Source organism: Apteryx mantelli, chromosome 23, assembly GCF_036417845.1.
Source record: "Apteryx mantelli isolate bAptMan1 chromosome 23, bAptMan1.hap1, whole genome shotgun sequence".
NCBI classification, from domain to species: domain Eukaryota; kingdom Metazoa; phylum Chordata; class Aves; order Apterygiformes; family Apterygidae; genus Apteryx; species Apteryx mantelli.
In genome coordinates, this window is record NC_090000.1 from 8,477,647 (window position 1) to 8,504,343 (window position 26,697).

The window sequence follows — 26,697 nt, forward strand, 5'->3', positions numbered from 1 at the left end:
CCTCCACTCCCTCCCTGGCCAGGGCGCACACAGTGCAGCGGCCAGGAAGGGGAGCCGGGATCGCCCAACGCTGGAAACATGCATGAGGCAAGTGTCTGCGTTAACCGCTGGGGTATTTTTTCCAAGTGGGAATGGCCTCAGAGCAGGCTGTCTCCTGGGAAGTAATTACAGACTTGGGAGAGCTGATGGCTTGAATCAGAGCGAAGGAATCCCAGTGGGTCAATAATCCCTGGGTGGCTTCCCGTCCCACTGCAGCAGTTGTTGTTCCTCTCGGTTATTATCACCGTCTGAACACGGGCAGCGCTCTCGCCCTAGACAGTTAACTCCTTTTCGCAAAGCCGCTGGAGCCTGCCGAGCGTTTAGAAAGGAGGTCCAGCGCTGACCACGCTTCAGGCCTTGCCTTTGCTCCCCGGCAGCTTCGTGCCCCAGCCCATCTCGCGGAGCCGGGGAACCGCCGTCGCTCTCGGCTCCGCAGCACCCAGGCAGCACGCCGGCCAGCCGTCTCCCTTTTTATTTGGCTCCCTCTAGCTGACTCACGCGGTCTTGGAGCACGCCACGGATCTCAGGGCTCAGGACGGGCTCGCCAGCCGTTTTAACCCAGCAGAGATTCTTGCGCTGTTCGGCAGAGCCGTCTCCGTCTCCCCCAAGGGATGCTGACAGCTGATACTGCTTTGTAAAGCCCATCAGCCTCCAGCCTTTGTAGTGAGACGTGGGAGCAGGGCTGCTCTTTTCCCAGCCCTCCGCTTCAGGAGCTGGGTTGGGATCCTAGGAAATACCTCCCTGCAAGTTGCCTTCTTTCCTGTGCCCTTTTACCAGGAAGAAAACAACTCAAAACCCAAAGACAGGCTGAGGCCAAGCAAGCACAGGCATTTGCATGGATAGTTTCACAATGAATGCTGAAACAGTGGGTTTAGAAAGCATATTAAAATCTGTGTTACGGCTTCTCCGTGGCTATTGCCAGGTTAGGGATGCGATCCCCATCTTTTCACTACGGGGCTACCCGGATCAACCGCAGCCGTGTCCCACAGCCACCCGGCATAGCTGCCACCCCTTTCGCCAAGGCAGGTTTGCATTAGCAGGTCGTGGGCTGCGTCTGCTCTGCTGCATCGCCCCACTGCAGAGCTCCAGCTCAGCCCTTGGCCACGAGGGACTTCGCGGCCCTTTAGGGTGCAGCACGGCATCCCCGGGCAGCGGTTCGAGATGAAACGCGCCTGACCTGGCAGCTCCCCCGAACGCAGCACGTGGAAAGGAGATGCTTTCCCTGCACGCCTAAGCGTCGCTTAGGGCACCGAGCGCTTTGTAAAGCATCAGCGCAAATTCCTGGAGGCATCAGCTCTGCGGCGCTTGCGGCAGCCAACGCAGCTGGATGTTTTCGCAAAGCAAGCAGCCGCGGGAGGGAAGCGGCACCTGGGGACACCACTTTCCTGGCAGGGAGCAGGCGGCAGGCGCGGGGGGCGCAGGGGTGAGGGGCTGGCCTGCGAGTGGGAGGCTCTGTGCAAAGTCCTCGGAGAGAGGCAACGGCGACGAGGAGGAATTAGCCACCAGGCAAGTGTTTCCAGCCCAGGTGATTGGGAAACACTTGCTCCGAGAGCTGCTATTTGTTTTAGACTGGCCACGTTTTTCAAATACCACCGGCGCTGGGATTCTGCTGACAGCTTCGCCAGATCTCTTTGCTTCAGCACTTTTCAGGGTTTATTTAAGGCTGCTAATTGCACTGCCAGGGCAGGAGGGCAGCATAGCTAATATCCCTGTTGCAGCCTCCTTATCGGGGGGGGCTCAGGCTTGCCAAAAGCAGTGGAGATTTCCCAGGCTGTCGAGCCCCAGTTCCCGGGGGGCTGCCAGCTCTCCACGCTGGTCTCCCACTGCTGCTGGGTTTGAAATCACCAAGTGTGAAGAAGGCCTGGCAGCCTGTCCTGCACCTGCAGTCGCAGAAATACAGTTGTGTGGAGTGTGGCTCTCTTGAAAGCTTTTCTGCTCCTGGTTACAAAGCGGTTATGCGTCATTGCTTTCCTGCGCCTCAGAGTCTGGTTCTGGTCCTCCTCGTGGGCTTTGCTGTGGTTAGAAGTGGGCAAAGCGTTTCCCATTTTAAAAGCATCATTCTGGATGATTCATCTTTGGCATAAAAAGAGGAACACAGTCACCAAAACTTTTCCCCTGTGCCTTGAACTCTTTTGGACTCCTGTGGGGCTTTTTGCAAAATGGAAATTTGTAAGAATTCAAATGCACGAGAACAGGACTTGTATTTCCCCCTCAAATGGGTGGTTTCCCTATTCCGTGGCCAACAGCAATAAGTGATATTTCCATCCCATTTTAGACGATGGGCTTAGTCACTTCAAAGAGTACTGTTTTCTCTGAGCTGCCCTTGAGCTCCTAGCGAGCTCTGTTCCACTTCACGTTGCCCGTCCTGACAGCAATCCCCTCCTCTCTTCCAGGTCCTGAGCAACGAGAACAAGCTGACGCTGAAGTCCGTCCGCCAGGAAGATGCTGGGAAATACGTGTGCCGAGCAGTGGTCCCGCGGGTTGGCGCGGGTGAACGCGAGGTTACGCTGACTGTCAACGGTACCTCTTGCTTTTCTGTCGTTATTCTGTCCTGGTGTCTCATTGTTTTTCTCCCTGTTGCTTTGACAGCTTGTTCGCGTGAGTTTTGAGGTATCCACTTAGGTGTTTGCTTTTCTGGATAAATCTTATCCTTAGTTGGATCTGGGAGGATCCTGCTGTGTGGGCAGTATGAGCAATTTGGATTCATGGAACTGCATTCATTTACCTGGAGATTCATCGGTTAAAGCAAGCCCCAGAACTGCAAAAACCAACATTAGCTGAGATCTGTTTGGTTCCATATTATCAACAAGGGTTTACTGAGTAGCTGGGAGCGAGCATCTTTAAATCTTTAATAGATTTATCTCGCAAAACCCTTGCAAGGTCGGAGAGCACTGTCATCGCTGTTGTACGGCTACAGAGCTGGGAATTGAGCCTGGATCTGAAACCAGAAGCCTCATCACTCTCTCCGAGCACACGTGGAAAGACCTGTGAGAGAAAGCGCCGCTACATAACCGGGCTGCCTGGCTCTCCCCCAGCACAGCGTCAGGATGTGGCCCAGACCCTCACCCGGGCCCGGGAGCTGGGAAGCGCTCCACAGCCCTGTAGTTTATCAGTGACCTGGCTGGGACGCTGCAGCAGCCGGTGATGATTTCCAGTCTAAACATGCCTTGTGCCAGCCTGTACAAAGGAAAAGAGCCAGGCAGGCTGCAAACAGCATAAATAGAGTATGAATCTTGCATTGTCTCTCACCTGCCTGGCAAACCGGCACGTTTCGGTCCCCACTCACTGTCGCAAAGAGAGGAAAATAAGCAGGGAAGCAGCCCAGGTGGCAGCAAGTGTTCATTTCAAATGGAGATAATGCTGGAAAGAGAAGCCAAGGGCAGCACAGCAGGGTACTGAAAGCCAACCACTGCCTTGACTTCGACTGAGCTCCCCAGCGCCGGCATGCTCCTTCCCCACCGGCTGCTGGGTTTTAATTACAGTTAAAATCGCTTGCAGTAAAACAAAGCAACAAATTAGCACACACAAAGAACTTGCTCCCTTTGTGACACCGGCCAGGCACCCGTCCGCCTTGAATGCAGAGCAAAGCGCTCACTGGGCTGTTTGCAGTGTGCGGCACGGAAGAGCCTCTCGAGAGAGCTCTGCAGCTCACACTGCTGCTGAGTTTTTGCCCTGCAGAGCTGGCGCGGGAGCAAACGAAATCTTTGCTTCTCAGCTTTGCACGTCTCCCCGGAGCCGAGCACGTGCTGTGCCCCTTGCCGCTAACGCGTGCTGCTGGGGGCCCCGCTGTGCGGGTTAGGCACAACCCCGAGGTGACAGCATTGGGGTCATGGGTGTCAGACCTTGCAGTGGGGGGGAATCCCACACCCCGGCGTTGAGACAGGCTCCTCTCCCTCCAGAGTGACCAAAGGCCAAATCCGGGCTTGGAAAATCGAGGCAGGCCAGCCCCAGAGCAGTGTCCTAGGTCTGACATCTGCCAGCACTGTGGGTTCACAGCCTGTCCTGGAGCTGCGCGTTGCAGCTGGAGCAGACGTCCAGCTCCGTGAGCACGAGGCAGTGTACCTAATCCAGCTAATGAACGCTTCTGAAAGGGTTTTCCACCGTAATTTGAGAGGGAAGCTGGACGCCTCATATTTTCAAGTGATTTTAAATCCAGAAGGTGACACAAGTGTCTTGTTATTATCAGGTGCATTTCTCCATGGGGTGGGATTCTCCACAGTAAAATTAAGCATTTAGAAGTGTCTATTCTGGACTAGTCTGCAGTCAGTGCACGGGGGCTTCAGAAGGGCTGGTCAGTCCCCTCGAAAGCATGAAGCTCAACGGGGACCTGAGCTGAGGGATCTGCACCCGACCCAGTGCGAGCCTGCAATCCCGGCTGTCTCCGTGTGCGGCCCAGAGAGGCCGCAGCCAGCAGCGCGTCCGCCTGCAAGACGGTCGGAAATCACGGCAGCGCAACGGGGAGACGGGAGAGCTCGCCCTCCGCCCGCCTGAGCTGCGATGGGGTCCCGCTGCCCTTCCCACTGGCTCTTCGGCATTGCCGGCCCCGGCCCGCAGCCTCGCGGCCAGGCCGACTGTTGCAGAGAGCGGCTGGCAGCCCACCCCCAAATCGGAGCGCGAGGCCACAAGCCTGAAGGGAAGCAGATATGATTCAGGGCCTCGTTAATGGGAAGGAGGATTATGCAAACGAGCAGCGTTTGGCAGGGCCAGGGCAGCAGAGAGGAGAAGGAAGCGAGGAATTGTTGGGGCCGTTATAAAAATCAGCCGCAATGTGATTTATGGTGCCCGCGCAAGCCAAAGCCTCTCGATCTCCCTGACTGCGCGCGGTCCTGTTTGCAGCTCCCGCACCGCTGCCTCCTGTCCGCAGCGCGGGGCGGCCCCGGCGGGGAAGGCGCCGCAGGATCGCCTTCACGCCAGCGCTGCCGGCAGTGAGCAGGGACCGCCAAGCCGCTCTGCAAGAAAAGGTTTGTTACTAGGGCTGACCAACCCCAGGTGGCTAATTTGGGGTTTTAAACTGCCTTCAGTTCGCTCCAGCAAGCAAGTGGAGCCTGTAAAGGAGCTGGGAGCCCAGCGTGGGCTGATTGGCCCCACCGCTTGGTGAGGAGCACGCCGTGAGCTTTGCAGCACGCCGGCGCCTCGGCTCACGCCTGCAGCAACCCTTCGAGGGCCCTGGGCTTCACCAGGCGTGTTTCCCCGTGGCCCTGCCCGTCTCCAGCGAGTCCCAGCAGGTCGTGCTTGCAGCACAGTTTCTGCAGGAAGCAAGGAGTTAAACCGAACTCGCCCAACCAACCCATTTCCGAAGTCACGAAGGCTGGAGAGGAAAGGTTGGTATTGACTCAGGCAGCCGGGAGAATTTCGGGCCGTCCTTTCATTCCTCCAAGGCTCCCGAGTCAGCAAGCTGCCTTCGCTTTTGTGCGAGCCTCCAGGACCGCGCAAATAAATTGGCCCTGCCGTGCTAAAAATAACCGCAACCAATAGCTCCATCATTTATATCCATAGCAACATTGTTTAAAGCTTTTTCCTGCCTGTGGGCTGTCTAACACTTAGCGCTGAATGCCAAGCCGGAGATTGGCAGCTTTCATAAGGAGCCAGCGCCTGGTGGAGAATCAACCGCCGGCCCCAAATGTGAAGAGGCTGCAACTTGGTGCTATTATTTCTGGGCATGTTCATTTCACAAATGGTCTTTAGTCATATGCTATTATCATGATGATAAGCCTTCGTCTCTGAACTCCTAAAGCAATAATAAAACCCAAAGCCGTTGGCATTTGTGCCATTTAAAATCCACTCTCCTTGGAGAAAATGATCCTTTTTATGATTATTAAGCCATTTTTCTCTAGCGTCACCCAGTCTTGGAGCACTTCCAGAATTTGTAACTAACATACAACTGCCAAAATAGAAAGCTAGCTTTTTTTTGTTTAGGCCTGGCCTACAGATCTGGTCACTGTTTTTGCCTCCCTTGGCTTGGGGTCATCAGCAGTCAGCGCAGCCAAGCCGAGCCAGCAGCCCACGGGGCGGCAGCATCATCTGCTAGCACATGTTTAGCTAACCAAAAAGCTCAGCCCACGTTCCTCGTGCCACACTGGGGGCGTGACGGGATGGAAGTGTCCTCTCCAGGAGGAGAAGGCACCGATATACCTTTCAAGCCAGCTTCCCGCCACAGTTTGCTGCCAGCACAGGGAACCGGGAGCTCTCCAGGCGCCACGTGCCGTTTTGCTCTTGCACCATACGTGGGGATTGAAGGCCAAGACTAGCCAGAGTGGCCCCTGACTCTGAACACATCGCAGCACTTGGACGTGCTTGGAAAGGGCTATTGCGAGAAGGCAAGGTGCCATTGTCATCCTCCTAAGGAAGGAACAGAAGCACCCAAAGCCCCTATGTATTTTTAAAATCATGGCAAAGCAAGGAATGCACAAAAATCTCCCAGGCCAGCACTTTTAAAAGATGGGCTTTCGCAGATGTATGGGTGAGAATGCATCTTGTGAGCATGCCTAGAAAAACATCTCAGAAGAACATTTGGGAGAAAACAGCAACAAAAAGTTTTCTCTCTTTTCCGAAGAAGAGGTGCACAGAAGTTTCCAATAACATACAGTTATGACCACTGTATTCAGTTAGCAGCAAACAAATCTTAACTTTTCCTTTGTGCGCATCTCCTGCTATTACCAGTTTTGGCCACAGCACGCTTTGAGCAGTAACCTGGTGTGCTGTGGTGCTTCCAGTGCTTCCTGGGTGCGCGGGTTTGCAAGGCGCAGTGAGTCGCCGTACGGTGTTTTAAGCCAGCCCCGTCCCCAAAGCGATGGTCTCAGCCCTGCAACCTGCCGAAGACCTACGAAGGCAGTCTCCATGCCAGTATGCTTGCCAGGTGACTTCCACGGCTGATGCTTCATCTGGCAAGGGCCTGGGTGGGCGGTAATCATGCCGCTTTCCCCCGGACGGAAGAGACGTAGCACGTTTCTGTTCTCTGGTTAGTTAAGCACACTTTAGTAAGCTGGTTTTCCACGCGTCTCACCTTGGAATACCCTAGCGAAAGAAGGATATGGCTCTATTTCTATGGGGATTCTTTGAGGAGGTTGATACTTCAGCGCAGAATTATTATTTACAAAAATTAGTTGGGAATACCTGGATGAATCCGTTTCTCACCACTTTACTCAGATCCCTGAGACTTTTTTAGAGGAACACATCTACTGCAGAAGAAAACCCGCAGTGGAGCGATCGAGGGGGGCCACCACAGGAGCTTGCCCACCTCCGGCTGCCCGGAGACCTGCGTTCAAGCTCAGGCCCTTCCTGAGCCTGCTCTGCCTGCCGACGTCCCCGCTGAGGCCGTTCCCAGCGGTGCATTGGCCGTGTCCGTGCAGGATCCCATACCGACTCCTGCTTTGTACGACTGGATAAGTGCACACAGGTCCAAGCCCCCGTGCACCCCTTCGGCTGTGAGCCCTGCGCGTGTGAGTGCTCCGGGCAGAGAACAGGCAGCTGCTGAAGAGCTCGTGCGTGTGTTTTCCCGTGGCCTGTGCTGCTCCAAACACGTGGGTGCGTATTGCCGGCAGGACGTCTTTGCTGACAAACCCTGGGGCGGACGGAAGAACAACAGCCCAGAGCGAATGTCCGAAATAGCCCGGCTGGGGCAGAGGGAGAGGCTGCCGGCCGCTGCCTCCTCGCCCCAGCCGCCGCTTTCCCTGCCCCGCGCAGCCTGCCTGCATCCCGGCTGGCTGCTGGGTTCTCTTTTGCCAGCAGCAAGCCTCTCGCAGAAATGCAAATCTGTTTTAATTAAGGAGGCTAATAAACAGCAATTACGATCGCAGCTCTTCTGCTGCTCCCTTGGGGTCATTCCCTTCTCAGGCCCTGTCTGTGTGCACGTGGTCCCTATGCTGCTGTTTGACACGGCATTGGGAGAGCAGAGGACACCCCGGCACCTCCAAGCCATGCTCTTGTCCCCAGCCCCTCTTTGCTTTCCCGCTGCTGCAAGGTTTCCACCGAGGAGGGACAAGGACGTTTCCCTGCGGGCTGCGTGCACTAGCACCGTCCCTTAATCCCTGTGCCTCTCGGCATCCGGCAAGAAGCTTCCCCTAAAGGAGGGACTCGGCTGTGCCTCTGCAGCCTGCAAAAAATTAAAAACTAGGAGCCAGCCCGGCTACGGAAACCCCAGAGGAACAAAGCACTTCTACCTGCAGCACATTTCAAAATTAAATAGACGGGTTGGGGTTTCTGGTTCGTTTTGTTGTGGGTGTTGCTCTGTTTTTCCCCTTTCCAGTTCTCGAATCCCCAGGCTGAACTTTCCCTGGTTGTCATCAAACGTCTGCGGGGCTGGAGCTGTCCCCCACGTCCCCCCCCTTTGCAGCTAGCTCCGCTGAGCAAGGGGGCTGAGGAGGACAGGGCTGCATCCAGCGAGCGCCGGATGTGTCTGCCGCACACGGGAGGCACCGCACAACAAATATGAGCGCACGGCAGAAACGTATCTTCTGTTGGCCGGGGCTGAGCTGGAGACGCTCGGGTTGCATTACAACCCGGCAGTCGCCTTGAATAACGCACCCAGTACGGGGAGTCACGGTGCTTTGCAAACACTTGCTTTTGAGCACGGGAGGAAGGCAAGGCACGGAGAAAGGAGCAGCCAGAGCTTGTTTAACATGATATTCGTCGAGACGAGGGCACAAAACCCGCGTCCCTGTTGCTGTCGGACCCTCTGCCCCCAGGTGGCAGTGTCAGCCTCCCCCTGCAGAATGCGGCGTGGCGGGGAGGTTTGCACAAGCCGGCTCGCGCGGCACGTTCAGCCTCGTTTCGCTCAGGGATGCAGGAGGCCTCTCCCAGCCCAGCTGGGCTCCCTCTGCGTCCAAACGGAGCAGGAGAGCCCAGCTAATGGGGTGCCGAGGTTTTGCCTGCAGGAATTTCTCTGCAGCATTGAGGGGGGCTGACTTCAGGTCACTGATGCGTGACACAAACAGCAGGGGAGAGGGTGGCACTGGGGCAGACGGGGACCCGGCAGGGTGCCTCAATCACTGTCAGACAGCAGGGATGATAGTGATAGATGCCAGCCTTAAAGCAAAGACGCCCTTCTGTCCCATATGCAACGATGTCCCTCTGTGTCACAAGAAGTGAGGGAGCTGTTCTCCATCCATCTCTCTCACAGGGGGACCTCAGTGTCCTTCAGTGGGCCTGCTATTTCCCCCGTTGTCTCCAGTGCGCTGTATTCCTGGCTGTGGGACTGCAGCCACCTGTGGGAGAAGCCAGCATCCCTCTTCTCCCTCTTGCAGGGCCGCCCATCATCTCCAGCACGCAGACACAGCACGCCCTGCATGGCCAGAAGGGGCAGATCAAGTGCTTCATCCGCAGCACCCCTCCGCCGGACCGAATCGTGAGTAGCATCCTCCAGGGCAGCGCCTCTTGGGGCATATATCTCATGCATTGCATGTCTTAGGGTGCCCTAAGGTGGGCAAACCACAAGCTCTGCCTGATCCCTCTTCTTGGTTGGCAGGCCTGGTCCTGGAAGGAGAACGTCCTGGAGTCTGGGACCTCCGGGCGCTACACTGTGGAGACGGTCAGCACCGACGAGGGCGTCATCTCTACGCTGACCATCAGCAACATCGTCCGGGCCGATTTCCAAACCATTTATAACTGCACTGCCTGGAACAGCTTTGGCTCAGACACAGAGATCATCCGGCTCAAAGAGCAAGGTGGGCATCACCGCCGTGGGGCTGAGGAGCCAGTGGGGACTGTTTGGCAGTGGGAATTAGCTCCTGGCCAGGCTGTAAGAGCGGGGAGATGCTGTGAGAGGCACGAAGTGCTCGGAAAAGCTCTTGGGACGTTGAAAGAGGAAACTAGGAAGGATAGTGGAAATACGCCAGCCATGCTAGCTGTAGAATTGCATCCTTAGGGTGCCCGGCCCTGGCAGACGGATGTGGACGTGGGAAATGCCCTGTAAAGCCTCTGCCACCCAGCACTGATGGGGTATTGCCCCTCTCTGCTGGTGCCTGGCTTGCTGAAGCTGGAGGGCATGGACCAGGCCTGGGGCTGGGGCAGCTCTGCCTCTTGTTCCCTGCCCCACAGCGTAAGGTGATGCCACTGCCGTGGGCTGGAGGATCTTTTCTGTCTGTAGAGAAACAGGAGTGGCTTCTCCTACCAACCCCCGCAGTGCGGGGAGCGGGAGGAAGGCGTCTGAGGAAGGCATCCCACCAGCCTGGGCTGCTGCACCATGCAGCGGCCATCAGATGCGATGCCAGCGCGTGTTTTGGCAGGGCTGGGCTCACCCGTACAGCCTCAAAGGCATATTAAGCAACTCTGAGGGGATTTCTGGGTTGGTCAGGGGATTTCCACTCTCTCGGGGCTGTCCGTAGCAAGGGAGGGAGATATAGCTCTGTGAGGAATATTTAGCTCCTGGAGGGACTCCAGTTCTCTTCTGTTTTATTAAATGCCAGGGCAGGCAGGTGGATTGTTCTCATTAAGCTGTGATTTATAGGCAAGGCTGCCGTCCAGATTAAATCAGAGCTAAATGAACCCCTTAAAATTAGCCTTGGGCTTCTTCCAATTCAAACAGAGCCAGTGGTTTTTCCAGGTCTTCTGCCAGTCGGAGAGTGTGCAGCAGCAAGCCCGCACCCCGGCGGAGGGTGGCCGGGCAGCTCCGCGGGGTGTCGGGGCCAAGTGGGGGTGCCGCAGGGGAGAGCGAACACCCCAGCGGGCCGGCGGGCAGCCGAGCAGGGCACTCGAGCTGGGTTTGAGCAGGCAACGCAGCATCTGAGTCCACAGCAGCCCAGTGTAGCCGGCTCCGCATCCGAGGTCTGAGCGCTCCTGCTAGGCAGTGCGAGGACGTCCCGCGCCAGGAGGGCAGGGTGACGCCGTAGGGTGGCAGAGGACGTCCCCTTCAGGGGGACCTGCCTGCGCTCAGAGCGGAAAGCGGAGCAGAGGGCTGAGCGCTCAGAAATACTGGTGTGTGCGCTTGGGCTGTGCAAGGCTGTGGACACTTGCTTTATTTTCAAACAGGTACGGAAATGAAATCAGGAGCTGGTATGCACGCAGGTATGGAAATGATGAGCTGACGGTGAATGCGAATTGTCCCCAGCCGCTACCGCACCTTAGGACCCGGCGTCCTCCTCCTAGCTCTGCCTTTCCGGCACTGCAGGCAGGGCCGGGCAGGAAGGGGCGCAGGGAAGCTGCAGGGAGTACGGCACAGCGGTTGGGGTGCGGACTGGGAGGCCGGAGCAGCCTGGTCTCAGCTCTGCCACTGACCGGCTCTGCAAACGGGGGCAAACTGCACTGCCTCTCTGTGCCCCAGCTCCCCGTCCGTCGAGAGAGGGATGATGTTGCACAGCCACGTTTTGCAGTGCTGGGGACGGGGCCACACAAGTGCTATTATGGGCGAAACACAGGGACAGGTACAGGGTTCCAGGCATTGGCGTTACTCAGCTTCCTGGGAGAGGGTTAGCCAGCGTCCGTCACGGCCAGAGCAGGACTGGATGGACATTCGGACAGATGCCTGTGCGACGCGCTGCCCTCGTGTCTTCCATGTCTCCTCCAGCCAGAGCAGGGGCCATGGGGGAGCACATAGCCAGCAAACTGCTCCTTGTCGCCTGGCGTTGTCTTTGGGCAGCGGTTACCATCCCAGCCACCACCGCACCGTGTCACTGCCCCTTTGCTGCTGAGCACGTTCTTGCAGCCCATTCATTCTTCTGGCCGTGGCTCAGCTAGTCTGTTGTAGACATTGTTTTTAAGATGAGCTCCTTGGGGCAGCCGGCACCAGCTCTGGCCTCTGCTATTTGAGCTCCAGTTGGAGTTCCCAGAGCACTTGGGAACTCGCATCCTCCCCAGGGAAATAACGTGCACCGCCATGGTGAGCACCCTCAGTGGGTTTGGCAGTCTAATCAGGAAGCAGGACAAGCCGTGTGAGTCATGTCACCAATGGCCCAGCTCAAGTGACAAGTGACAAATGGAGGGATCAGCAGGCCCAGCAGAAAATTCACGAGCAAGCCAGAAAGTGAAAAGCATCAGCATAAACCACAAACCGAATCACTTCAAACAACAAGCTAAGCAGGGAAGATTAAAGACTCTTTCTAGATCAAGCGTGAGCAGAAGAGGCTAAACTCAAGCAGTACAATTTTTTTAACCATCTCATCTAGGACTGTAAGAAAATAGAGGGGTCGCCCTGCTAGTCTAGCGCAGTCCTCAAGGTAGGGCTCAGGACCCACTAGGCACCACGGCCACCGCGAGGGGGTAACATGAGGTGGCTTTACCTCCTCCTAGCCCTGCTGGTATTCGATAGCGATAAAGAAACCCTTCACTGATTGCAAAGTGCCTATGGTAAAGATGCCAGTGGAATTACAACCCCTTCCAGTCACCCTGGCAGATGGATATGCTAATAAGGACGTACACCCCAAAAGTCTGCCCCTTGGGAAGGTTGAAAGACAGGATCTGTGACCACTATGGGACGTTCTTTGTTGGTGCTGTGGTATCGTCCACCTCCGTACAGCCGCAGCATCCAGCGACAGCCACCGGTGACCAATGGAAAACATAGTGCTTAAGCTTTATAGCCAGCATCTCGCGTTATCCATCACCATATCCTTGCAAACAGCAGTTCTCCACTGTGGGCTTCCCGGCAGCATCAGCAGATACCCGATAAAACGGGAGGAAGTGAAAAGAGGAGGAACGGTCCCCTATGCGCTCTGAGAGTTTCTCAGGTCCAGGGTGAAATTTGTGGTCAAAAAAGAGAACAAGGCTTCCCCCCAGCCCAGAAAATCGCAGCCATCAGAGTCTCAGCAGAAAGGTGGCTGGTGTCTGCTCAAGGCTCTGTTCTGGCTTAAAGCAGTATCTGCCCCTTGCCTCGAGTGCCCCAGGCGAGCTGGTTTCTCCATGGAAACACCAGCTCCACCCTGATGCACGATAAGAAATGTTTTCCAAATGCTGCAAGTTTGCCTAGGCTGGAGCACAAGCACTTCTCACCCAGCCCCACCTCTGAGCTCTTGAGTGTCACCCCATCAGGCCGGCTGGGCTAGATCGCCTGTTTGACCTCGTGTCGCCGTACCCAACAGCATCCACGTCCCCCGTCCGCACAGGAGACGAGGAAGGAGGACCACCGTGCATTCATTCTTCCCTAGATGCAGTACGCACCCATCCATTTACAAGGCCGGTCAGCCCACGCAGAAAACTCGTGCTGGAGGTGTGCACGGAAGTGGTGAGGACGCGCTTGGATCTTTTCCAGAGACGCTGTGGCATTTCATGTGTTCCTTCTCTCTTTCTGAGTCCTGATCTGATGTGCTCGTTCGGTGCCAGTGCCTCCCTTCCAGCTCACTCCTTCTCCCTCTTTGCCCCCTGAGCAGGAATAGCCACACGGCATTTAGTAAGTGGCCAAGAGCTTCAGAGTCAGCGCGCACAGCTCTTTCCCCCGTAGCTGAATGCGCTTCTCCATCGCCGGCAGGAACAGCTCTGCTACCAGATATTGCAGCAGCTTGGGGCAGGACAAACCACCCTTGCAGTCACCTCTCCTGCCTCCAAAGCTTCCCTTTGCAGGGCCAAGAGACAGGCAGGGATGATGGTCTGGTCTCGCTGCTAGTCAAGGGTAAAGTCTGGGTGAAATTTCCGCTTCTGCTTTGCCGGTCAGCACGTGTGTGATCTTAGGTGAGTCATTCAGGGCATATTTGCAACACCCCACTAAGCAAGTTAGAGCTCCTGGGAGCTTGGCTGGCCATCAGGGAAAGGGTCACCCCTCTTTTGGGCTGTCGTGGGTTCACAAGAGGCTAAGGAGGGCTTAGAAATAACGGGCACGGGCAGCTGTAGGCATCTGGGGACCAGCCCCTCTGCTTCCCCTGGTGTTTTGCAGTGGCTGCTGTGAACTACAACCTCAGCTCCTGCCACCCCGGTCTCCATTTAGCAGCACCCCAGCGTCTGGGAGGTTCATAGAGGTGGGGAACGTTGCAGAAGCAGGTCCGGCTTTGCAGCACCTGGACTCGGATTCCCCCCACCCCTGCGGATTTTGGGGAAAGGGTCTCCGAACCCATCCCTTTTGACCAGGCCCACCTCTGCGAACAAGGAGATGAAAGGGACCCGCTGCTCCGGTCCCTCACGATACCCTTGAAGCTTTTGGAGGGGGGCAGCAGCAGGAGTGAGGGGTGGCCAGGCGTGCGCAGGACAGACCTGCGAGGAGACGGGTTTCCGCCCTTCGGCTGTGCCGAGGAAACATCTCCCTGCACATCCGTGCGTGCTGACGTGCCCTTTACCCACTAACAAGGCAGACACCTAAGGCAATTAGTGGTACCGATTGCTTTGGTACCCGCAACCCCTGAGAGCGAGTGCTGAGTGTCGGTGTCTAGCAGTAATCCTGAGGAACAGGCACAAATGCAATATTCGCTGTTAAGCAGAGGCCGTGCTTCGAGGGACTGGAGGAACTGAGCAGAGAGATAACAAGGCTCTTGGGCTGAAAATCTGACCCTTTCACCATAAATGTGATTTCATATTCCCCCCTGCACCTTGCAAACTGCTGCCTGGATCTGTGCAAATAAATCGGCTTTGCCGGCTGAGCTGCAGCCTGAAATCCCCGCTGGGAGCTGAGCTACAGAGTTATCGTCGGCAGAAGGCTGCGAGCACGTAACCCCCCGCTCGGCGGGCTCCAGGCCGCCATCTCGCCTCCCTCCGCCGGACCTCGGCGCCCCTTGCACGCGTCCCCGCGTCCTTGCCGTGGGCCGTCGGTCCCATCCCGCAGCTGGAGCACGCGCCTCGAGGGCTCCGGAGAAGGACGGCAGACTCGATAAGCCGAGGGAGAAAGGCAGGAGAGACCGTTGGGATGTAAAACAGGCAGAGGCCGTGAATGATGGCTTTGGGTTAATTCAGTCCCGTATACTTTACAGCCGGGCGCCTTCCTGCGCCTGCTCCTGACAGCTGAGCTATTACCTCTGGCGGAAGGGGCCGGTGCCCCGTCTGCAACCTTCGCTGTTTCGCCCAGCCTGGCTCCGTAACCCTTCTGCCGCCCGGCGCCGAGTCCGTTTCGTCTCAATAATATTAACGCACTGCCGCCTGATGTGCTTTTCATCCTTTCAGAGAAGGTTATTCATTAAACCCCGCAGCGCTCTTTAAAGCAGTTATGAGCCTGCTCCGCTGGCCCCCTCCTTGTCCATCCCCGCGCAGGGAAACTGAGGCACGGAGCGGTCAGGGCCTGCCCAGCTTGCAGCGTGCGTCAGTGGCAGAGCTCCGAGTTTTGCTCGCTGGGGCCAGGCTCCCGGGGCTCGCTGGCCGCCCTCCAAAGCGCCCGCTTGTGCACGGAGCGCGGCACCGCTGCGTCTCGCCTGCCCGGCCCCTCCGTCCCCGGCAGCGGGCAGCCAGGGCTGGGGAAGCGAGCCAGGCTCCGTCCTCCTAGCTCGCTTCCCCCGTCCGCTCCTCCCGAGGGCAGCCCGTGCCGGCCGTGCGCTGCCGGCGTCCACGCAGAGACGAGGGAGCGGTCTGCGTTGCAGCGGGGCGGGAGCGGGGGAAGGAGATCCGTCTCGGGGGGAGGCCCCCCGAAATCCTCCCCAGGTAGCCAGGGCAGCTCGCCACGTGCTCAGGGGAGAGGCGTGCTCCCGCGTGCGGCCCGGCTTCATGCGCCCCTCTCTTTCCTCTTGCAGAGTCGGTGCCGATGGCGGTGATCATCGGAGTGGCCGTGGGGGCCGGCGTGGCGTTCCTGGTGCTGATGGCCACCATCGTCGCCTTCTGCTGCGCCCGCTCGCAGAGAAGTAAGTGTCCCCAGCGAGGCACGCAGCTCGGCAAGGGGTTCGGGCTGTTGGGCGAGGAGAGAGGGCTTTGCGAGGTGTCAGCGCGCGTGGGAGGCGAGTCGCACCGTGCGCAAAGAAATTAGAGGCTGAGTTTACTGACACGCCACCGGAGCAATCTGGCTCTCATATGGATCTACCAAATGTTCAGTGCAGGTTTGCAGCTAATGGCAGCCCTGCGGGAAAAGGGTTGCAAAGCGCTATGAAAACAGGCTAATCTGCGTTTGCACGGGGTGCAGCTCAAGGACGGGTGGGAAACCTGGGGGCAAAGGGACTGCAAGGACTCCAAGGACTGCCTGTCCTCCGCTCTCCCCCCGGCAAGATCGTGACGCCCAAGAGGGAGAAGCAATCCTGGCCTCGGTGCGACAAGTTGCTGCTAAACACACCCCTCTCGCCGTGCTCTCTTTGTTGCTCTTTAAGTCCATTTTCTCGACATAAAACGCCTATTTCCTAGGGGGGGATTGCAGCCAGCTGAGGGTTTTCCGCATGGGACACGTGGTATTTGAAGTCTGGCTGCGGTGGGGATGCAAGTTAAAGCGACATTCCAGACGCAGGTAGAGGGAGGGAGGGGTAAACAGAGTGGTATCATGTTGTCTTGTTAAAAAGACACCGGGAAATTAAAGGATGATTGTTGGCTAAATGAAAAGGCATCAAACCACGAGGGAGAGGCGTCGGATTGTTTGGAGCGGCTCAGGCCGCATGAGAGAACGAGCGATACTTGATGGTTTTCCCAGCTCGGGGGACGTGTGATACAGATGCCACGAAGCCAAGCGCCGTACACAAGCTCTGTGTGCGCCTGCCAAGAAACAGTTGGTTTTCTTTTCTTGCTTTTTTTTCCCACCTCTTTTTTTTCTGATTGTTTGCAAAGGAATCAAAGAGCCCCAGCTCCTCCTGGATTTGGATATGAGCGCCCGGCCTCCCGCGGCAGAAATGTGTTTAATTTTAAGAGCAATAATGATATCTCTCCCTGTTTTATCCCCTGTTCTTTGAACTCTTGCAAACCCCATTAGCAGCTCTTGCAAGTATTAACAAACTAAAGCTGGGGCAGTCATTAATCTTGCTTTTTGGGAAGGACTGCTGACGGACAGGAGCAAGGCTAGGACCTGAGCACAGGCCAATTCAATTTTGCCGAAATCATTCAGCAGTGATGAGCGATTCGAGTGCCCGAAGAAAGCAGGCCAAGCCGTGTTACCATGTCAATGGTCAGACGCAATCAGCCGTGCTTTCCCCCCCGGCGCGCGGCGAGACGTGCGCATCCTGCATCACTCGGAGCGGGGGAGAGCATGTGGTTCATTACATCCCTCTTATTTGATGTAACCAGATGGTGCGGGCTTCTTTACAGGACGTACAATTTAACGCTAATGCCATGACAACAGATCAAATACATGGCGTAAGTGCCAGGTTTTAGAGCAGGGAGCGAAGCCGACGATTTAAAGCGATGGTCCCTCAAAAGCGTGCAGAGGAAGGGACTTTCGGAGGAAAGGGCACTGCCCCTCCTTCCAGAAGGATGTTGGAGCTTGTGTGGAGCAAACTTGGCTCTGGGAGACTTTCTACTCCAAGGAATGAGGAATCAGAGGCATTTTCCTGTCCAGGAACGGGGGGATAAATGGCAGAAAGAGGGTGCTGGGGACACAGCAGTGTGTCAGCGTTTCAAGTCCCTTTCCCCCAGCTGTTTCCAGTGCAACCCCACTTAGAAAGGACTTTTTGGTCTCCTAAGGGCAGCAAGCTGCTGGCTCTCGGTGTCCGCCCAGCTTGCTCCCCATCCTAGCGCTCTTCTGTGGCGCTTCCCGCAGTGCCCGCTTGCAATGTCCCAGGGAAAGCACCGCAGCGTCCCTTCCGGCGGGGCGGGATTGCCGCACAGGCCCCTGTGCCGTCACAGGGCTGCTGTGCTGCTTCGTGCTGCGATGAGAGCAGATGAGCAGGAAAAGAGCTCTCCCGTTCGGCTGCGGAGGTGGCAGGAACTTACCTGGCTAATGATGCATTCAGCCGATTTCTCTCTTCCGCGTAAGAGCTGCAGGCGCTGGTTGAAACCTGTGACTGGCGCCACGTAGCTGAGCGCCGCGGCGGCCCAAAACCTGGGCGCGGGTCGGGTTCCCTGGCCCTGTGCAGGGAGCCCCTGGGTGCTGGGCTCTCGTGCTGCTCATGGTGTGGGTGCTCAGTGTGGAGGGCACAAGGTGGCCCAGCGGTAACTTTGGGAAAGGCGTTTCCTTATTGCCTGCGAGCTGCTGGCCGCAGGCAGCTGCCTGACGCAGCTAACGGGACTGGGAGAGGCGATCGCTGGACCCACTTTTGGGGAGATGCGGCAAGAGGCAGCACCAAGTACTCGCTGAGCAGAGAGCTGCCTGCAGGCCATTTCTTTTCCTAAAAAGAAAAAAATAATACTGCACATCTGTTGTTGTATCTTTGGTGACATAACGGCCCAGAGTTATTTAAGGGGGAACACCCCCGGGAGGGAATGTGCAAGACAGTAATTAGCTTTTCCTTGTGATTAAATACGGAGGCTCCAGCACCAGGAACATGACTCCAGCAAAAAAAAAAAGAAGACACAAGAAAGAGCAATAGAAACTTCCCAGAGAAACTTTCCGTCTTGCACTTGGAGATGTCTCTGGAGGGCAGCAGGGTTGCACTTCCCGAAAGCTGCAGCAGGGAAGGAGAGAAGATGGCTTGATTCAAGGAAGGAGCTCCAAGCCGGTCCTGATCATGTGTTGGCCAACCTCCTGAGAGCCAACACCGGACTTGTGCTCCCATCTCCTCGGGTCTCCACAGTGCCCCCTCACCTCCCAGGCGCTGCCAACATGCATTATATAGAGGCGTTTCAAAACTTCTCCCGCTCTAGCCTGTCTCCAGCTTGGTTTATAAAATGGCTTGTCCCGTAAGCTGCAAAGAGCTTGATGAGCCAAGTGCGTGGGGGTGAGAGTGCAAGTGATTGTGCTTGGTTTAAAAGTAAAACCACCTTCCCCTCTTGCGTGGTCCAGCCTTGAGCTTTGCTACGCTGACGCTGAGCTGGTGCAGGAAGGGCTGGAGCTGGGGTAGGCGCCCAGGGAAGTGAGCGTGGAGACCTGGCCTTGCTCTGCAGGGACCCGAGGGCTTGAGGGGCAGGAGCTGATGCTCCTGCATGGGGTTCATCCCCTCTTTCCGGGCACTTGCGCTGGTGAGAGGAGCGCTCCGAGAGCTGGTGGTGCTCAGTGGACGTGGCGGCTGGCAATGCCCAGCCGACTGCTCAGTCCCTGCAAGAGGCAACGTACGCTGGAGACAGATCTGACAAGTCCAGAGGTTCAAGGCACATTGGATCCATGAGGGTTGGTCCAGCCATTCTGGGAGGCGAGAGCCAGCCACGGTACGCAGAGGCAGATCGCAGGCTGGAGCCCAGCTTCAAAGTTGGGAGCTGTTTAGATCTTGCTGTTCACATTTGCATCCATCTCCGCTTTTCATCTCAGATTCTCGCAGCCGTTTCTTCTCCTGCTGCTCGGTCTCTTTGGTTTAATTTTTCTAAAATGACTTCTTCAAAGCATGCCCAGCACCTCTGGGGAAACCGGAGAGTCTCTCCAAAAACATCTGCCCCCCAGGCCTTGCATTGCCCTGCGTGAAGACGGACTGTTTGGAGCAGCAGCCAGGGATGATTTCATAGTCTTTCCAAAAAACTCTCGCTTAGTCTTTGTTCATTGCTTGGCCTTAACTGCCTTAAGCCTATTGCTTAGCATTTGTAGCTGCACCCCAAATTGGGGATGGCTTTTCTCAGAGGCTTCCCAGCACACGGGAAGAGCTGTGCGTTAAGCCCCTAAGAGCAGCTATTTCACATACCCTTAAAGCATACGCTATAGGTCTGCAACCTGGACAGACATCCCACCACTGGAGTGTTTGCCCTGGGCCTCCTCGCCTAGGACTAGGTCTGCAAGGTGCCAACGCCGAGTTGCTCAGCCGTGCTCTGGCTTGGGGAGGGTTAATTTTGCTCGGCGGGGACAGACGTTGTTGGCAATCAGTCCGGTCCCTGAGGTTGTTCAGGCACCATCGCCTTCCGCTAACCCCCTCTCCCTCTCCGCCTCCCTCTTTGCGCAGATCTGAAAGGCGTGGTTTCCGCCAAGAACGACATCCGCGTGGAGATCGTACACAAGGAGCCGGCCTCGGGCAGAGAGACGGAGGAACATCCAACTATCAAGCAGCTGATGGTAAGGATTTACTTCCGCTCCCTGGAAGCAATCATCCTGGGTAGATGTTTGACGGTAATGAGCCCAGGCACGTACAGTTCAGTGCCGTAATCCCCACTGGAGGCAAAGATGCTCTTCCAAAATCTTGCTCGGCGGTACGCATTCTCCTGCCATAAAAACTCCTCAAGTGAAACTTTGCTAACGAGGAGGGAGAGGTTTATTATAGTAGCCCAGCTGCCCACGGGGCTAATTGCAAAGCACGTTTGCCACCTCGCACGGAGGAAATTGCTGCGAACTGCAAATGGGCACACAATAGGTGAACGCAATATAATAATAAACTAATTAGCCAGCAATAACTGCACCCTCTGAACATGCTTTGGAGATATATATGTGCAAAAAGAGTAGGTGCCTGAGAGTCATTTGCAGGTTGTTAAGTTCGGCGTGGGGGGGGAGGTGGCCAGCCCAGCCTGACGTGGATCCGTTCGTGACCCATGTGTGTAACAACCTTGGAGACATCCCTCATTCCTGAAGCCTCTGCTTCAGCCTGAGGCCTCTGCCTTCGGCTGAGGGGACCAAATGACAGAGGCAGGGCGAGATGCTGATAAGTGAGATCCAGGGAATTCAACCTCCCTGCAGCCCTACCGTGGGCTGCTCCTCGCACTGTCGTCACCTCTGCGCTCTGTGTCTGAGACCCAGTTTGCCTTTGCTTTGCTTGTTAGCGTCATGTTGTAAATGACAAACACAAGCCGAACAAGTGGCACAGAAAGCTGAGCCACAGAAAGCCGCGTGGCCGTGAAAGGTGAGACAACAGAGATATGAAAGGGGGAAGTGAGTGGAGAGACCGGAGGCTGTTTTCAGGGCTGCTGGTTGGGTTTTCCTGCTCCAAGCCTCCCGGTTTTCGGGCAGCACTTGTAAGAATCGGTTTTCCTGCCTGCAAAGGCTAGTTGATGAATTACCAGCGGAAACGCAAGGCCCTGGGGCAGGCAGAACTGATTTCTGGTGGTGCACGTGCACAGCAAGGGAACCTCAAAACCAGGAGGAGATGGAAATCTGCTAGCACGTGTTACACCAGTGCTGCCAGCCTGGCCGGCAGAGCGCGTGGGAGAGTCCTGTGCAGAGGCCCTTCGTTCTCAGCGCAGCCAGTGTGCTTGGCCCAGGAGGTACCAGCGAAGGCAAGGAGGCAGCCAAGGCAGAGCACGCCCTGGAGGGGACCTGTTCAAGGTCATCCTCGCTGTTCGCCTCCTGATGGCCGTGTGTGGGCTGCCACCACTTCCCAAGCAGGGGGGGGGGAAAAACCCACACCGGGCCCCGACGACTTTGCAGATGAGCAGTGGGGTTGTCTGAAGATCGAGCAAACGGCCTTGCTCTGCGGAAGGGCAGGGGAGGCTGGGACTGTGCTTTGGACCGCGCTGCTGACAGGGAGGGGGATAAGGAGCTTGCTCGCCGTAGGACCCCCGTATGCCATCTGTATAGACGGCGATCAACAGAGCCAAGCCCCCACGGGGCTGTCAGAGAGCCATCGGCATCCAAAGGAGGGGCTGGGCTTTGCCCAAACGCTGCTCAACGCCTCAACCAACACGCTGGAAGCAAATATAAAGCCGCAGCAGAGCAGCCATACGAGTGACATTTCCCACTGACGAGTGGTAAAGGAGGAAGAGGACAGTCGCGGGAGGAGCTGAGCTTGCGGGACAGCGCGGGGGCAAGGGAGGAGCAGCTCTTGGCTAGATTATTTGCCAAAACCAGCAGGAGATTTTGCATCGATGCGTGCCCTTGATGGGACTAGTGCTGGAGCAGTGCGGAGAGCTGCGCTGTGCTGTTTCAATAAGGAGGCTGGCAGGACGGAAATGGCACGGGAAAAAATGACACTGTTTCCATGATAGCTGGAAAAAAAAGCCTTACAGGGAGACAGCTGCAAAGCTCGTGTTTTAGCTTATCAGAAAGACTCGCGAGGGGTGATTTGGTCACAGCGTCGTATAAAGGGGCTATTTAAGTACGAACAGGGCAGGCAAAGTCGAGCACGTTCAAATACGACACGGCACAGAGTAACCTGAACGTGTGCCTGGCTGCTGGACGTGGGCGAGCGGGGATTTCCCCACCCTGTCCAAAACCGGGCACCTTTCCCGGCGTTGCATCTGTTGAAAAATAGCACTGCTGGGCCCACCTTGTCCAAGAGGTTGGAGGAGAAGGTCCAGAGTCCCTGACCCGGACGCGGGGCCCCCATCGGCAGAGCTGCTTGGGGCAGCCGCTCCTTCCCGCCCGACCCCGCGCAGCCGCCGTCGGCCCCGGCGCCTCCCTGGCGGGGAGGAGACGTCGAAGCCGGCTAGGAGACACCCAGGCTCCGGATGCTAAATAGATTCCTAATAAGAGAGTCCAAGTTTTGTCAATGAGACGACAGATCAAGTTAAAGAATTCGTCCTTGCTAACGAGCAGCGACGGCATCTCTGTGGCAGGGGCTGAGCGGCACGAGGGGGGATGCTCTGCACCCCTCGCTTGCTCTCCACCCTCACCCCAACACCGTCCTGCTCCCCCTCCTCCGTGTACCAGCGTTATCCCCCCACTGGCTCTTCGTTTGCCTTCCCTAAGCTTATTGCTATATTTCCTGCCCGGACTCAACCTCACAGTGTCCTTTGAAATTATCTCCTTGCCCTCAACAATGTTCACAACACCTTGCAATTTAATATCAACTGCGAATTTCATTAACATGCTGGGTGCTCTCGCGGAGAGATCATTAATGCAGATGTTAAATAAAACCGGGCCGCGCGTCAAGCGTGGCAGCGGCGCTCGCTTGCAAACGGTTCCCCTCTGCTCGACAGCTTGCCGCTTAGCATCAGCCTCTTCGCTCTTCCCAGACCGTTTGCAAAGCATATGACAGGGCTCCCGTCCAGCACGGCCTGAGCGGCGCCTGCAAAGCTTCGGGAGCGAAAACCCAACCGCCTCGCTGCTGCCGCAGCCCTCCCACCCGCTAATGTTGTAATTCCGCCGGCAAAGCCATCGCGCTTGCCTGCCGCCGCCTGCTCCTCGCGGAGCCGCTGCTTTGCGGCACTGACGGCGCCTTTGCCCCTGCGTTTCCCTCGGTCGTCTTCGCCCTGCTGAAGCGTCGCTGGTGAGCGAGTGCCAGAACGAGCCCCGCCGCCCCCGCTCCCTTTTTCCTGAAAATTGCTATTGCATTTGTTATTCTCCAGCCATCTGTGACCTCCACGGCGCTCTGTGCTTTTCACAAATAATTATTCATGCATCTATAAATTCATTAACACCTTAGGAGACACATCACGCTGTCTGATTTGCATATGTTCGCGTTGTCTCAGCGCTGTCCCCCCCCGCCTTTGCTGCCTGTTAGCCGTTCTGCGAAGCCCTGCCTATAGAGCGAGCCAAGGCTGCGGGCCCGAGGAGGCCAAGGCGCGGGAAAGCAAGCAGCATCCCGCAGCTGGGGGCCAAAGAGCCCATGAAAGAGCCTGATCCTGGAAAAAAAATACCTGTATAACCGCGGCTTTATCTTTCCTGTCCAGTTCGGTCCAGGGCTCGTTGCGTCGGCGCTCTGATTTGGCTCATCTTTTGCCCGCTCTGTATTGAGGGGGTCGAAGAGCAATGAGGCTTTGCTGGCGCCGAGGCGGCACAGCCTTGTCTGTCATCGTGGCTGGCTCAGCCACTGGCTTCTACTCCCGGCTGATTGAATGCTGTGCCTCGGTTTTCCCATCTGTGAAATGGTCCTGATGATCCTAAATTATCCATCCCCACTGCTAGGGGCGATCGTAACAGCGATGGTCCTAAAGTGACCAACACACAAAGGCAAACACCAGTGTCCCTGTCACAGGGGGTCCAGGGCAGCTGGCTGGACCCAGGCATCACCTTTGGGGCAGAACAGTTAAAATAACCCTTCCAGTAAAAAGGTTGAGGGTGTTTTCCTAGTTTGCCTTCCTTTCCCATCCCCAACCTCCTGTGAGCCATCCTGCTACGCCGAGGGACGACGGAGTGTCACTGGACAACAGCTTAGCTTGGAAAGTCAGCGTGGATCCTCCCCAAAGAGGAAAAAGGGAACAGGCAGAGGTGAAATCGGGGGTGATTCTGCCTGCAGAATGATAGATTCCCGCCGGCTCGGGAATCCGTTAAGCACCAGCCCTTGCCACTGTTCGGGTCTAACCTGCACGAGTTTCCAAGCGCCATCGGGCGTCATCCAATTAGGCAACGAGCAGGGATCATTATAATTTGGGCGTGCGGGAGGGGAGTGCACCTGCCCCGCACAGGGCTCGGCAGGGCGGCCGCGGGCAGCGCACCGGCCTGGAGCCTGTCACAGCTCGGGGCAGAAGCCTCGGAGAAACCGAGGCAGGAGATGGCAGCATCCGTGGCTGCAATTCCCAGCAGCATGCGGATGGGCGAGGGCAAAAAAAGAGCAGCTTTAAACCGCAAGCGGGACGCCCGGCCACCGCGGACATTGGTTTTGAGACAGCGACGGCTCCTGGTGCTCGGCGGCGAGGCTGTTTCCGGCGGGAAGGCGCTCGTTCGATGGGCAACGAGCAGGTGGGGAAACCGAGGCACAGAGCTGCCCATCCCGGCCTTTTCTGGGCTTCACTGGTGGGAAGAACGGTGCTAAATGCCGGCTGCAGCAGGTCAGCAGCACCGAGGCCGGGGCTGGAAACGGGGGGGGCCCTGTGCTCAGCCTCGCCTGGCTCCCGTTCACGTCTTCCTCTCCTCCGTCTCCCTCCCTCTCGCCTGCTGTCTGCGCATTCATCATCCCCATTAAGAGCGGTAATGGAGTTAACTTCTGTCCCCGCGCCGTGTATTGACACGTGTAGCCACCTGTTTAAATTAAGAGCCTCCTCATTAACAGGCTATTTATATACAGTAACTGGGGATGGCATTTGCTATTCCTCCCGCGATCCGCAGGCCACTCACGCCGGCTCCGCAGTGTCCACCCTTTTGTGCTCAGACAGACCGAAAAGAGCTGGAAAGTGTTCGGTGGGGGGAAAAAAAAAACAAGCAGACAAGGAAAAGGGCGGCGCAGCCCCAGGGGACCGAGGGCAGCCAGGTGGCGATGCCCGTCGGACACCGGGACGGGAAGGGGCCCGGGCAGGAGTTGCCGTGCTCGCTGTTTGCCCAGGGCTCGGAAAGCGAGGTGGGAAAGCAAGCGACCATCCCGCTGCCCGCTCAGCGACGGGGCGAGATGGCGTCACGCTAAGCCACAGCGCAAACTTCCATAAAGGTCACGTTAACGAACGGCTTAATTTGGGAATTAGAAATTAACTGATGCGATTTTGCTTTATGAACTGCCGCTTTGGCTGCCACGCACCCCCCATCCCCGGTGCGGGGGGCTCGTGCGGGGTCCCAGTGCCCTCTGACGGCGCGCGGGCTCACTGCAGCCCCCGGCTCCAGCCGAGGAGCCACGCTGGCAGACCTCTGCCAGGAAAATCCACGCGGGAGAGGCCCATCGGACGCTGCCGGACCTGGGGCTCCGGAAGCCTTAAACGGCACGTGGTTTGCGCTGCTGGTCGCTAACCGTGCCCTGGCTTGCGTCTCGCCCCGCGTGCGAGGCCCTGGAAGGCGATCGGGGCGTTCGCACGGCGACGGTGCCGTCGAGAGCGGCGCTCAGCATCCCTTCGGCCACCGCATCGAAGGCGTTGCAGCCGGAGAGCACTGCGGGGCGGCAAAGCAGCTGCCTCCTCTGTGCTTTTAGGTTTTGCATCGCCGCCGGGTGCTCGCAACGGGGGGGGGGGGGGGTTGTTTCCGCTCGTCGTCCTGCCTTCCCCGCTCGGCCAGCGGACGGCCCTCCAGCAGCGGAGGAGCAAACAGCCCTCCCCGTGCAGTTTCTAGCCGCCCTGAATTTAATGCTGTGTGACACATGCATTTACCCTGGTAAATCAATGGATGTTACAGGCTTTTTTCCAGAGGAAAAAAAAAACCACTCAGGTACTTTAATTTATTGCATTTAATAGCTGTATCAAAGGCTTTCAGAAGATCAACAGAAAGTGCTGTAGGGTAAATCTCCACAACCACTTACCATTTTAAAAAGGGAAAAGAGAGAGGAAAAAAAACCCGAGGTGGAAGCAGCAGAGCTGGGCAGCAAGTAAGTCCTTCTTGGAGATGTGGATTTGTGATTAGCTCAGGTGCTCGGCGGCAGCAGTTCCAGCACCAGGGTCAGGCCGAAGAAAGCAAAGAGAAGCCGCGCGGGCCGGAGCCCCGCCATAGATACCGGAGAAGATAAAAGGCAGCTGAGAAACTGGCTGATAATTATTCAGTTGCGGCACAGACCCACCTTTCTGAAGGAAGGGTAATTAAAGCCGTCTTCTAATTAACGTGTGCCGTGCCCCCAGTTGCAGTCAGCCTTCAAAGAAAAACTAATGAGGCGGCGAGAAATGGGTTGCGGCGGTTCCCCCCTCTCCCCAGTGAATCCAGCATACCCAGCCGGCAGCGTCCGTCTCCAGGGCCCCACGAAGGAGCCGCGAGAGCAAAAAAAAAATCAAAGCGAAACGCCTGCGCCGTCCCGGCCCCCTTCTGCCGCCCTGCTGGGCCTTCGCGAGTCCCCGCCACACTGGCGAAGCCGGGTCGTTAAAACCACCGCGACGCAAATCTTCTAAGAGCCTGAGTTCAAAAAAAAAAAAAGAAAAATCGCAGGCTTTCACGTTAATTACAGCATTATGGAAATGCTAAAAACTCTCTGGGATTTTGAAAAGTTGTTAGCAGCCAATTTCAGATTAGAAGGAAGGGATGAGAAGGGGGAAGGGGAAAAAAAGGCTTTTCTTCTTGCTTTTTGGTTTGGGCAGGTGTGCTGGAGTCAGCAATTTGCAGCCCCACAGCCAGGGCAGTCG

At 56.8% G+C, this 26,697-nt stretch overlaps 1 protein-coding gene across 3 annotated transcripts in view; it reads left to right on the top strand.

Annotated features, from left to right (window-relative positions):
• The window catches only part of KIRREL3 (kirre like nephrin family adhesion molecule 3), a 368,368-nt gene that overhangs the window by 340,113 nt on the left and 1,558 nt on the right, over positions 1–26,697 (top strand). For 2 of the 3 annotated variants that reach the window (XM_067310235.1, XM_067310236.1), the window contains exons 10-15: positions 2,433–2,559; positions 9,282–9,382; positions 9,503–9,701; positions 11,005–11,040; positions 15,609–15,716; positions 19,809–19,918. In XM_067310235.1, coding sequence (XP_067166336.1) covers positions 2,433–2,559; positions 9,282–9,382; positions 9,503–9,701; positions 11,005–11,040; positions 15,609–15,716; positions 19,809–19,918 — 681 coding nt within the window. The remainder of the gene's footprint in view (positions 1–2,432; positions 2,560–9,281; positions 9,383–9,502; positions 9,702–11,004; positions 11,041–15,608; positions 15,717–19,808; positions 19,919–26,697) is intronic. The other variant, XM_067310237.1, reaches the window with a different exon arrangement.